The sequence below is a fragment of the Scaptodrosophila lebanonensis genome, unplaced genomic scaffold (assembly GCF_003285725.1).
Source record: "Scaptodrosophila lebanonensis strain 11010-0011.00,11010-0021.00 unplaced genomic scaffold, SlebRS2 tig00000053-arrow-pilon, whole genome shotgun sequence".
NCBI lineage: Eukaryota > Metazoa > Arthropoda > Insecta > Diptera > Drosophilidae > Scaptodrosophila > Scaptodrosophila lebanonensis.
In genome coordinates, this window is record NW_022060548.1 from 3549097 (window position 1) to 3561901 (window position 12805).

At 36.4% G+C, this 12805-nt stretch overlaps 1 protein-coding gene across 13 annotated transcripts in view; it reads right to left on the bottom strand.

Moving 5' to 3' along the window:
• LOC115623747 (dystrophin) overlaps nt 1–12805 on the bottom strand; it is a 265277-nt gene that overhangs the window by 221959 nt on the left and 30513 nt on the right. For all 13 annotated transcript variants that reach the window (XM_030518281.1, XM_030518280.1, XM_030518271.1 and 10 more), the window contains 7 exons: nt 12544–12773; nt 11852–12013; nt 11627–11792; nt 8617–8712; nt 8423–8519; nt 266–429; nt 44–149 (listed from right to left, as the gene is read on the bottom strand). In XM_030518281.1, the coding sequence (XP_030374141.1) occupies nt 44–149; nt 266–429; nt 8423–8519; nt 8617–8712; nt 11627–11792; nt 11852–12013; nt 12544–12773 (1021 nt within the window). The remainder of the gene's footprint in view (nt 1–43; nt 150–265; nt 430–8422; nt 8520–8616; nt 8713–11626; nt 11793–11851; nt 12014–12543; nt 12774–12805) is intronic.

Genomic DNA, 12805 nt, shown 5'->3' on the forward strand with positions numbered 1-12805 from the left:
TCACAGTGAAGAGCATCGTTACGGAAAATAAATATGCGCCTACCTTTTTCCTGCAACTGCTGCCGCTTGATATCGCCTTTGAGGACTTCCGCGGTATGCACCAGCTCATTGAGTTGAGGTTTTTTCATTTTCAGTTCACGCAAAACTTTCTGCAACAGAAGAGAACAGAGCGCAATGAATGGAAAGGAGAAAAGAAATAAAATATAGTATGACAGTGGATGCAGGCAGCCATGCATACTCGTATTCGTAATGTTCAGATGCCCACCTCCTGCTTTTCGATGGCCAAACGCACGCCATCGATATCGTCAACGAGCACACTCTGTATCTTGATCATGTTTTGTTCCCAAGTCAGCCAGTCGGAAATTTGTAGAACGGACTTATCGAAGCTGCCGGCAAGAACTCCAGTGCCGCTCGGTTCGTTGTTATAGTCTGCAAGAAAATAGAAAACATTTCTAAAATGAGGCTGCGGTGCAGGATTTGGGTTAAAAAAAAAATGAAAGCATGCTAATTAGGAATGGCTGCGGCTGTGTCACAATTACGCTTCGCTTTCCACGATGCTGGGACATCATTAGCAGTCCGTCCACATTGCGGTTGGGCTAGTGCGGTCAGCTTGACCAACATTTGCACTTTTGTTGCATACTTTACGGCTTGTCTGCACGCTTGTCCACTTGCTTTCTTGCTTGGCATTGACAAACAATGGTCGCTCACTCATTTCACATGCCATTGGCCGCATAGTAAATGGCTCTACACCATCACTGGGCCACACACACACACATACTCGTGTATATATTTGTAAGCTTCTTTTTTCTCACCACTGTTGTTGGTCGATCATTTTGAAATGGCAGGGCAAGCAAATAATGGAGAGAAAAAGGAAAACTATTTCAATGAACCAAAGTTTCAAGTGGCTTCATTGAGCGACTAAAGTGCGCGTTGGGTGTTGGCAAGAGTGCAGCATGCACTTGGCACAGTGGGCACCAAAACTATTCCCAGAAAATATGCAAACACTTCTGAACTTTCAAGTGTAATCTCTTACGCACAATATGATAGACATTTAGATATAAATCCTTTTTTTCATTAATTCAGCGTTGTTGGGCGTTTCTTGTTACTGTGGTATAATACATAACTTTTTTTTTATTCTCTTGCTTCAAAAATGTAGTATGGCCGCTTAATAACCTTTAAATTGTTATGACAATTTTTCAAAATTATTTATTAATAATCATTGAACTTACTATTTATTAATAGAAAGTGAGGAATTTAACATTTACTATTCAATTTTTTTAAGGATTCCATTCTTTTTTGCAAATATAATATGACCCATGTTAACCGTCGATAGTGTAGCTTCCCAACAGTGAAAGAATCCAATAAATCGGTCCAGTAGATTCGGAGTCTTTTCAATTCAAACAAACAATCAAATCTTTCCTCTTTATAATATTAGTATAGATAAAAATATTTGCAATTTAATTATTTATTTGTGAGTTTTCTTCTACTTTTGAATACCTATAAATACTTTTAATATTTTCTCCATTTTTTTTTATAAATTTTTCCTATAGTAAGCGAATAAATGTGAAATTAATTGGTTTTTATTAAAAAACAATACTGACTCAATTCTCTAACTATTAAGCAGTCAAAGGCCTGCTAATAATAATAATTTGTATAAATAGATTTTTTGTTGGTGTTCAGCTCCACTGTGCTCCATTGGCAGTCGCAACAACTGTCAGTACCGTCAGTTTGTCAGGCCCATTGCCTACTTCAAGGCGAGTGGCACTTCTGAATGCACGTAATAATATTATTACATCTCATAATTTTTTTTGCGTCCGCACTCGTTTTAAATGACAATTTTGGATTGAAAGCCGCGTCCCTAACAGGCACATCCTCTGGCATAGGCACAGTGCACAAAAAATACAAATAGAAGGGAAAAAATGTGCACAAGTATTTGAAAAACTCAAAAGGCAAAGCAGTGAAGGAATATGAAAAGGAAACACTTGAAATACTTGCAAAACTGACGATGGGCAGAAGCGAATTGAAAGAAGAGCTTAAGAAGTAGCAAGTTTTGGCAAGCCTGCCGGCTGGTCTGTTGGGTAGGCGGCGGGTAGGCGTGGCTGTCTAAGTATTGAAATAACGTTGGCTTTGCCGGAAGCAATGAAAGTTTTTTGGGTTTGAGTTAAGCCGTGAAAACAAAACCAAAAACTATTGGACCCCATGTGTTGCCTATGGTTGTTGTTAGTTAAGTTGTGGTTGTTATTCTTGTAGCTCTAGCTTTCGCACACAGCAGGATTAAAGCTGTTTTTACGACAAGGGATTTTGGTGACAAATTCAAGACGTCTTAAGAAGGGGGGAAAAAATGCCAAACCTGTTCGTTTTTTCATTTTTTTTATTTGAGTAGGCTCCTGTCAAAGTATGCGGGCATGTCTACGAGTAGGTTGACTGAAAGCATTTAGAATGAATGAATGAATGAATGGAATCTAACACATACACACCCACACACACACACCCCCCCACACACACACCCGCACAACAGACGCTGTTAGGCAAATATATAGAAAAAGAGAAGAACGAATGCGCGTAACAAGCCACAAACAAACAAACACACTCTCATGTGCTCATATATACAATACAGACTGAAGTAGCAGAAGAGGAAAAACACGTTAAGTGTAAAATTTTCTTTTCACTCATTTTGACGTATACAAGACACACACACACACACACACATCAACACCCTTCAACGTCTGCTCGGCGTCTTGGCAGGTGCAAAATGGTTGAAAATCAAAATATACGCTCCTATGTGTATGAAACATGTTTAAACAAATTGAAAAAGGAAACTTTTGGCCGCCCTGATAACGTAGTCATCACATTTAGAAAAGAAAAAAAAAACATGTCATAATTCATTAAAAGCCAAGGAAAGCGTGAAATTTTCCCCTTGTCGTCTTGCTGCTCAACGTCAGTCAACGCCTCTGTGTGTCACACCAGAGGGACAAGCGTGCGTGCGTTCTGGAGACGAACAGTACTTTTAGGCATTGCCTACAAAAAAAGGAAGAAGGACAGACAGCCCGGCGATGAAAAACATCCAATCAGAAGCGTTAAATAATTTATTTTGTCTAGCGCTTTTTCCCGCATTTTGCCTGCGTTTTAAAACGCGTCTAATTTATGGTGTGTCCCTGACCTTCGCCAATTTTCGTATCACTTTCTGCACAATTTTCGTTTTCATGCTTTGTTTGGCACTCACTTCAGACGATGCTACTTATTATGCCTTTAAGAGCTGAATAGCTTGTCCCAATCGTCATTTTGTTACTTTTTATACAAATTGGTTAATCATTTAATAAATAAGTGTAATTCCAAGCTGAAACAATTTGCTCGCTGCTCACATCTTATGAGGAACTCGTTTTAAGGTGAGAAAAAGAAGTACTGAGGTTTTTGTTTTTAATAACACATTTCTGTATTAATTAATTAATTATTCAATTCATTTCGTTAACAAATTTAAATTTTATACATTATTATTATTTATTATTTTTAGTTGCTTATAATTTAATTTATTTTGTATTGCATTTTTCACCATTCATTTTTCACATTAATAATAATTCATATAAATTTTTTATGTTTTTCGTTTGAAAACACATTTTTAGTTTCGAAAATTTTTGAAATTTTATTTTAAGCATTAGTTTATTTGTCAAGATTTCTTTTTATTTGTCCATTAAGGTTTATGATTTTATGTTTAATTAACACTTTCATTCATTTCTCATTTGTCAACATTTATTTATGAAACCATTGGAAATAAATTTGTATGCTTGTTATGACTTTTATGATTTGATCTCTTTGAAGCGCAGGATTATTAATAATAGCGTACATTTCTAAAGAGGTTAATTCACATATTTTTAAAAAATTTTCCACATTTTTTAAAATCAGTTTTAATTAGATTTTATTTTCTTTTCAAAAATATTTTCATTAATTTCTGACTTCAAGTCCTTTCAACTTATTTTTTAGTTAATACTTGACCGTTGACTCTTTTCGCCCTTACTGTTTACTTCCTTTCCGCTGAACGTTTTGTTTTGAAATGTTTTCCGCTTCGTGTCGGTGCCTGTCTCTGTTTTGTGGCACAGCTGTTCGCAGTTCACAGTTAAGGAGAGAAGCTCTTGCTCGACTTATCATTGACAACCAAATGTAGAAAAGCTAAGGACGAAAGCTCAATGCCAAACTAAAGCTCTCAAACGCGAAGCTGTTTATCTATGTTGTCCTTACATTTAAATTTAGGCAATTGTTTGAAATTATAACTAAAGGAAAAATACATTATTTTTGATAATTACTTTAAACAACATCTATCCTTTACTACACACATAATTTTTTATATCAAGAAAAGCTTTCAAATGGGGTCATGTGTTAGTGCTATCACCACCTAACGGTAAAGTACAGCTATTTCACCACACGGTGAGTTCTCGTCAGCTAACATTATTTTTGATCTAGTATAGTCGTCTAGGAGTTGTCAAGGAACTGTCTAGAAAACATAGAATATAATATTTTTGTTTTCAACATTCAAACACAAGTTGTAGTACACCCGCACAGTATACCAAATACATCTTACAGTTCCGTCAACATGTTGAAGCTGCCAAAGAGATCAGCACTTAAACAGAAAAAGGAGAAGGAAAACATTCGCAAAGCCTTCGCAAAAGAGATTAGCTTTGAATCCCCAGCTGATATAAATATATCGCTCCGGGATTATGGCTTCATGCGTGTTACTTCAGATAAACGTGCCACACCCTATCCTCGTGTCGAAGTGGGCATTGATCCCAAATTGCTGAAGGCACGACTTCAGGTGGAAAACATGCGGGTTACTTCGAAACACAAAGTTGACATTACACCAACTTCGGATTCCAAAGCCCGAATGGTGGCCATAGGTGCTCTATCACCAAAACGAAATGACTATTTTATTGGAACGCCGCATCCCTCAAAGAGTGTGGCTGTAGATCCGCGCCGCCTTATCAAAAAGCTGAGCCACATAACAACAGATTATATTGATTCCGATAACCCCCCATCACCGACAATCACCTTTAATACAGAAGCTGACTTTGCAAAGGTCTTGGAGAAACGAAAGCAGAGAACTCCAAAAGGTCTTTTAACACCAACACCAAGCTTGGTGAGGCGCGTTTGTGTCAGCCAAATTGTGGAAGATATGGATGACATGATTGGGAAACCAGGTTCACTCTTTCCACAACAATCCAATATTACATCAGAAAGTGTACATTTGTTTGGTATGCGCGACGAGGACCAAGACAGCAATCAGGATTTCTACGAGCGTCGTCGCCTATTTTATGAGGCCGAATACACAATAGCAAAATTTGGTAAGAAGATGAGCGATTACGTTATGGCCCCGCCCAAACAATCCCTTGAATTCGAGGAGACACAAGGTTGGCTAAATAATGCTCAGAAGGCCAAGACCGAAATTGAGATATATATGCAAAAGATGGGGCTTAAGCGAACCGAAAATAACAACCTGGCAAATATACGCTCTATATTGCGAAATCAAAGTGATAATGAAGATGAAGATGATGTTCCAGATGAATGAAAACATCACCAGAAAATTATAATTCAATAAATATTTTAGCAAAGAATTGCAAGCGCGATCCAAAAACCAAAGTAATAGTCCAGAAGACGCCATTTTTGAAGGAGCAACATTTTTGAAGGAAAAATAATAAAAAAAAAAAATGTTTGGTATAGAGTAAATAGAATAAATAAAAAAAATGTAAAAATTATTTTAAATAAAGTATATGTAAATACAAATTTAAATTATTCAATGCCAATAAAACTGCCATCAATTTAATAATAAATTTAAATTTTTCATTAACTAATTTAGCATTGCCTCGCAGCAAAATTGCTATTTTTTTTAATTGGGCAGTGGTAAGTAAATTTAACCCGCAAATGAGTATAATTTAAAACAGCTGTCAAAGTTTTACCCTAAATCTTACATAGAAAAGCGCTAGGAAAAAAGTTTGGCATTTATAAAAAAAATATATATAAAACTTGAGAATTAATATAAATGTTTATTGTTGTACTCTAAGGACCCTTTTGTGGATGGAGTGGTTTCTATTTCCCTCACTTTCGGGTCAAATTGTCAAAAAATATCGCATTAGTAGGAAACTTTAGGGAACATTTAATTTAGTGAATGAGCAGTATATTATTTCTTACTTTAGGTGACGACCAATGTAGTATTTCTTTGCCAGTTTGACTCCAAGTGAGAAATAACTCTCTTGCCTGTTGTAAGAGCTTTACCTAAAACTTTGTGAAGCTATTGGAGGGAACTCTAGGTGAAGAAACTAAAGTACGAGCCAATTTATATACTAGAAGATACACAGATACAATATTATTAATTGCATGAATAAGCTTTGTTAAAGAAATAATAATAATTAGCGCTAATTTAATTAGCGTTTAAAAAATAGGGCTTTGAGGCGTCCTGTTTCTGCAATCAATTTATTTTTAATGACATATTTTTGTGACAGAAAAAATATATCTTGAAAATAGTTTATATGTATTTCTTTATGTTTAAATGTGAATGCGCAATATGGCACCAGATAGATAAATCGTTATATATATACAAGACTATTTTTGGATACAAATTAAAATTTATAGAGTCCCATATACTATATATTTACCATGAATGGCATAGATGTATGTGTGTGTGAGAAAAATGCGAAACCACTTCATGAGAAAAGACTTTTCAATAAGAAAAACGTAAGCCTTTACCCACACACAGGCTAATAACTCATTCTGAAACAAAACTAATATCAATTTTTAATGCTTGTGTAAGTTTTGAAATTCTTTGATTTCGATAACAACAAAAACAGCAACAACAAAAAAAAATACCACTCAAAGAAAGTCAACACCTAAAGCGTGCACACAAAATGTCAAAAGTGCCATTGACATTCCGCATTTGGTTGACGCCAAACTGTTCGGTCTGTTGTTGCCCCTCTCGAAAGTGCAGATACAAATACACACACAGAATTTGTAGTTGAAATATAAACAACAACCGGAGAGGGTGAAATCGAAATTGTAGCAATAAAAACAGGAAAAAATGCAACTGCAACCAAACCCACCAACCGTTTCAAAATACACGCAATAAAATGCAACAAAGTGCTGCCGGCTGCCTGTTAAGAGCAATGAAAATAAACTTTTCCAAAACAAAGCACAACAACAAATATGCTGGAAAAATACAAATTGAAAACAAAATTGAGAGATTGGTGCGTGCACTTTTCAAAGTTTTCAGCCAAGGAGCAGAAATCAATTTGAAAATTACATTTGATTTTATCGGAAAATATTTTTACCGTTGCCCGCCATCGATGCATAAAGATGTTTTTGCAAACACTTTTAAAATTCATTGCATGCCTAAAATTTGCATGCAATTTCCAAAAGGCATAAACGAATTTATTTCCATGCACATTTATCCCTTTGTTCTTTTTCCCTCTTACAGTTTTTCTGCATAAAAACTTTAATTAATCATTGATAGCAACATTCGATCGTAATTCAAATAAAAATAGTACTGACGACGCAATTTGATTTGAACTTCTCCTAACGTTTTAGAGATATTTCTTTTATTTATTTATACAAAAAATTTTAATTAATAATTGAAATCGACATTCGAACGTAATAAAATAAAAATAATACAATCCAATTTTTTTCAAATGTTTGAAAATGCATATAAAAAGGACACACGACTGACTAAAGAGTTACATGGAAGGCAGCGCCGAACAGCAAATATGTAGGTACAGGCGCTTCAGAATATAGCCTTATGGCTCATTATTGACTGCGAGTTTATAGTTCTTTGTGGAGCTCCAAGCAAGCTTCCACACTAGCAGGTATAGCTAGTCCTCAAAAATGAATTCACTAGACTGCTATCAGAAACCCACCTGAATAGTATAGTCCAAATCGTAAACATTCGGAGGGTACACCTTGATCAGAAGAATACAGATGCTGCTGCTTACACATTTTAGGATCATTACCTATTTCGGGGCCGGGCAACAGGAATCCCACAATATGTGCGTGTTCCTGAATATATGTCTCGAGTTCTGAGTTCTGTAAGAGTTCTTCCATTCCGTAAGAGTGGTCTTATATATACAAATGTCAAGCTACCGTGATATGGCGAAATATGCATGCCGATTCGCAACATAATAATACAAACTAAAAAATAAATTATCTATTTCATTGCTGGCTTTGAGTAAATCCAATAAAAGCATATGCTTTATTGTCTAATTTCATCGAGACATAGAAAATTTGCGGCCAATTCGTTGTCGCTTGATAAGGTAGATAACAAAATGCATTTAGCGACAAACTATCATGCACTTTTCGAACAACTAAGCTAAACGGAATTGCACTTAACACATTAGAAAGTTTTTTCACTTGACATATAGAAACAACAGGGGAAAGGAGAAGAAAAACTTACCCTTGCTGCCGCTACCATTGCCAATTTTCGCGCCATTTTTCAATTCGGTCAAAGAAAGCTCTATTGAATCCGCATGAGCAATCAAATTGTTTTTAGTCTGCAATAAATTCGACAAGAAAAAAATGTTAGGTGGTGGTGCCATGTACTTGTAGTGCCACTTGAATGGCACTCGCATCTAAACCGATAGTACGAACCTTTTCAATTTCATTCATCATGACGGGCGTCACCTTTGGCATTTGGGCGTTTTTGCCAATGGCGCTGACAATTACCTGCAAATCGTCGCGGCGTTCCTGCAAAGAGCATAAGAATCAGTTGGACAAACGGTGATATTTAAGTTTTTAAATTTAAGGTGAACAGCACACGTACTGTGATGAAAAATTAACGACGATATGTATGCCGGCCGTATTGGGACACAGTGTGTGCAAGCGGAAGCGGAAACTGCAGAAACACAAATGGACACACGCACACCCACACACACACACACACACACAAAGAAAATGGCAGTGGAGCTCTGAAGCAGTGCAGAGAAATGCAGAAAAATTGAATTCAATTTCAACTGCAATCGAGCACAAATTTTTCGCAACAACCCCCTCCGCTTGCTTCGAATTTCTCTTGGGAATTCGCTTCAAGCACTAAAGTGGGCGTATCGATGGCGGTTTGGGGCGGGAACGGAGGCGGAGGCGTGGACGGTATTGTGCTCGTTGTTGACACTCTCTACCGACGCACTCACAGCTTGTGTCAACCAACAAAATTGCATTTATGATGCAACGTTTTACGCAAAATATTTTGGCGCCAAGTGAATTTTCCGCGCGTAAAACAATGAGCGCATAAAAAGGGCGAGAAATTCCGGAAAATATAGCGGGAGGGTCCTCGGAAAAATAAACACGCGCGTTGTTTTGCCAACCGTTGCGTATTTAAGACGCTCTACGACTGAAAACAATATAGTGCCGCCGGCTAAGAGCGACCAAAAAAGATCTGTTATGCTTTAAGTTTACCTCGCTCTTAAATTTTTCATCAGGAAAAATTACTGCCCCTCTTTCACATTGGAAGTGGTCTATCTCTTTGTTTTAGAAAATGCTTCAGCATCCATCTATTTTTAGCATTTCCCCCACTTCTGTGTTTAATTTCGTGAAAGATATTTGTCGCCCATTTTCCGTTGTGCGTAAAAAAACTAACAAAAAAATAAACAAAAAGACAACGGCAGCTACAACAAACAAATGATCGCAATGATTAATGGCTGCGTTGCTCGGTGGGAGTGACGATAGCCAGGCGTTGGGGCTAAACTTGGGTTTATCGAACTATACATGTTTAAGGCGAACCGCACCGTGGCATACAAAATATCAAGAAACTAACCAACATTTATTTAATGTGTACATTTTCGTTATTTCATTTGGGAACTAGGATATTGCAATTTATATAGATTTTAAAATCATTCTGATTATCAAGAAATATATTAATTAAATGAAGAGCTCATATAGAAGGATATAACAGCTCCTTACATAATTTAAAAGTAAAAAAAAATGATTTTCGATATTGAATTCATTTTTTAAAGCTACAAGTATTTTTATCAGACAGGCTGTAATTCCGCTTTCAATTTAGCTTACAGTTCTAATTATAGGTGTTCTTAAGGTGCTAATCTGAATGCACGGCTTGAATGCTTTGATTAAACAGAAAAAAAGTTGTTCTTAAAATTCCACCTTCATCTGTCGTTCCTCCTAGTCTTCTACATATGGGTTTTCTTATACCATTAGTTGAATTAAAGTGTTACTTATTATTACTTATTAAAATTACCTACTTCAATTAGTCCATATACCCGTTACATTTTTAATAATTGACTCATCTTCTGTTACATTATTAAAACAGCTTCTTCTTGGGCCTTCTTCATTTCTGGCATTAAAGAAATATTTTAATCATGGAAACACTTTTTGCATCGTAAAACTACTTTCATATCGTATTTTGAAAAATCACAATTAGAATCGAGAGTCTGTACTAAGCAACTACTTGAAATGATTGTCGATGTTGAAATGAAATGAAAATATTTTGCAGAAAACTGTTTCAGTTTGCAGCACCAATAAAATAACTTGGTAATTTGTTTTTATTCTATGGTCTTTCAGTGTCAACTGTGTGCATGTATGAACTTAAAGATTTCGGACAATATACACACAAGAGCTAGCAAACTTACTAGTCATGTTCTTTGAAGCCTGTTGAATAAGCAGTTTGTTTGATTTTTCTATAAACTTTTGGTCAAAAGAAAACAAGATCAACAAAAGGTAAATGCTATTTGACTTAATGTTGTCGGTTCACTTTTACATTTTAAATTTATTTAAATTAAATGAGAAGTATGGCACACCACTATTTGTCGAATGCTTTATTTTTATGACAAGCTCTTGTTGCTGTTTCATCAATTTATTATTTTTCTTTTGTGCTTTATATATAAACTCATTAACTTTTCTGTAGAATTTGTGCATCTGTCATATTTCTGGGGCTGAATTTTTTATAATTTGACATGACATTGTGTGGTAAACATTAAACAAAATACTTCATCACACGGTGCCAACGACAAGCCTCATTCAATTGATAGATCTCTGTGTTCAGAGCACTACCCATGCCACGTCACTGGCCTCCTTCTGCCAAAGCAAAGCAACAATTACAGACATCTCTTCATTCATGCTCTTGTGGGATGCCAATCTGCTCTTCTGACCCACATAGCTTTAGAAAGAAATGCAACACAAATATGTACGTACTCCCCCTTCTGTTCCTCTCGCTAACTACACACAGATGTTGGCACGGCACACGACACATCCACGACATGGGCGTGCGTGTAACTATGTCAAAAATTTTATTTTGGGCTTTTTAATGGCAGCATTTAGTTTCTAGCTTCTAGCGGTCTGCCTTAAAATTCTCGAGAGGGCAATTAACTTGTCGGCGCAACAACAGAAGGAACAAAATGAGCGAACGAACCGTGTGGAGAGCACGATGTGCACGTCACTCGGTTGGACGCCGTCAAAGATTTCTAAATTAGTGCGCAAAAAAGCTTAAAGAAAAATATCAGTTTTGAGTTATGGGTCCGATTATAGCAAAAAATTATTTAACTGCGGTTGGCTATAGGCAATTAGTTTCTGATTTCTGGCCAGATGTTCGCTTGCTGTTGTTGTTTTATTTAAATTTTTCTGTTCTCATTGGCTCGCTGCCATATCCACTCACATTGATATCCTCCATGCGTTTTTCAAGTTCGCTGCTGGACTTCACATCCACAGGCTTGTCGATCAGGACATTGATGCGACGCAGACCCTTTGTGACCAGCTCCTCGATATTAATGCTGTCCAGAGTGGCGCGTGTAAAGGCTGTTGGCGTACCCGAAGTTTTTGACCTGTCAAGAGAAGAATGTGTTGATGAAGCTGAAATTTTGAAAGCTTATATTTAAATCACCTGGCCTGTTGCACCTTGAGGAATCCTTCGCGCAACTTTGCTTGCGCACTCATAACCAAATGCGATAGGTTGCCCGGCTTGCCATGAGTCTCCAGAACCAGCGAGTCACCCTGTGATATGAGAGTGGCCGCGTCGGGCGCTATCAACAGTCTCAGATCCTCGCTTCAATAGATATTAAATATTTGCAACTTGTTTATTATTGGTTTCAAGCAATTTTGATTGAAAAAACTTTATAAAGCGGAGGGAGTTAATTTAATTAAGGACTCTCATAACAATCTTTAAAATTCGCAGTCTTTTCGAGGATTGTAAATGCTCCAAATGTTTAACAAATTATTTGGGAAACGAATTCCTTGCTGTTCTCAAGCCAGTTATACGAATGCCTTCAAAAGTTAGGTCCCCGAACTAAACAGATTAAAATATATTGTCAAATTTTGCCCCAAATTTAAATTTTTCATTGAAATTAATTTGAACTCAATAGCATTAACTTAATAAAAAAAAAAAAAAACAAATTAACAACCTATCGAAAAATTGCTTGTTGATCATTTTACAACTAGACTCTGTCTAGTAAATAATTGTTATCGATTCAACAATCATTCCGAAAAAATCATGATTGTGTATTAAAACTAGAAAACCAAAACTGGAATATCTCTGGGAGATTTGAAGTAGTTTATTAGTTGTTCACTTTTACTTACGCTTCGCTCTCATGGCATTGTTCAATCTTAGCCTTGGTCATCTCCAATTTATATATCATCTGCTTAGCTAGCTTATCGAATTCCCTCACGCACCTCTCCAAAGGGGTTATCTGTTCACTCAGTCCGATGCAATGCGTCAGATTAGAATCGTCCGTTGGTGAGGGCATCGAGCTTAATACTTTGTTCGCAAATGAGTTGGGCTTCTTAATCGTTGGTGTTTCAATTCGACTCTGTATGTGATTAATAAAATTAGAGGAAAATT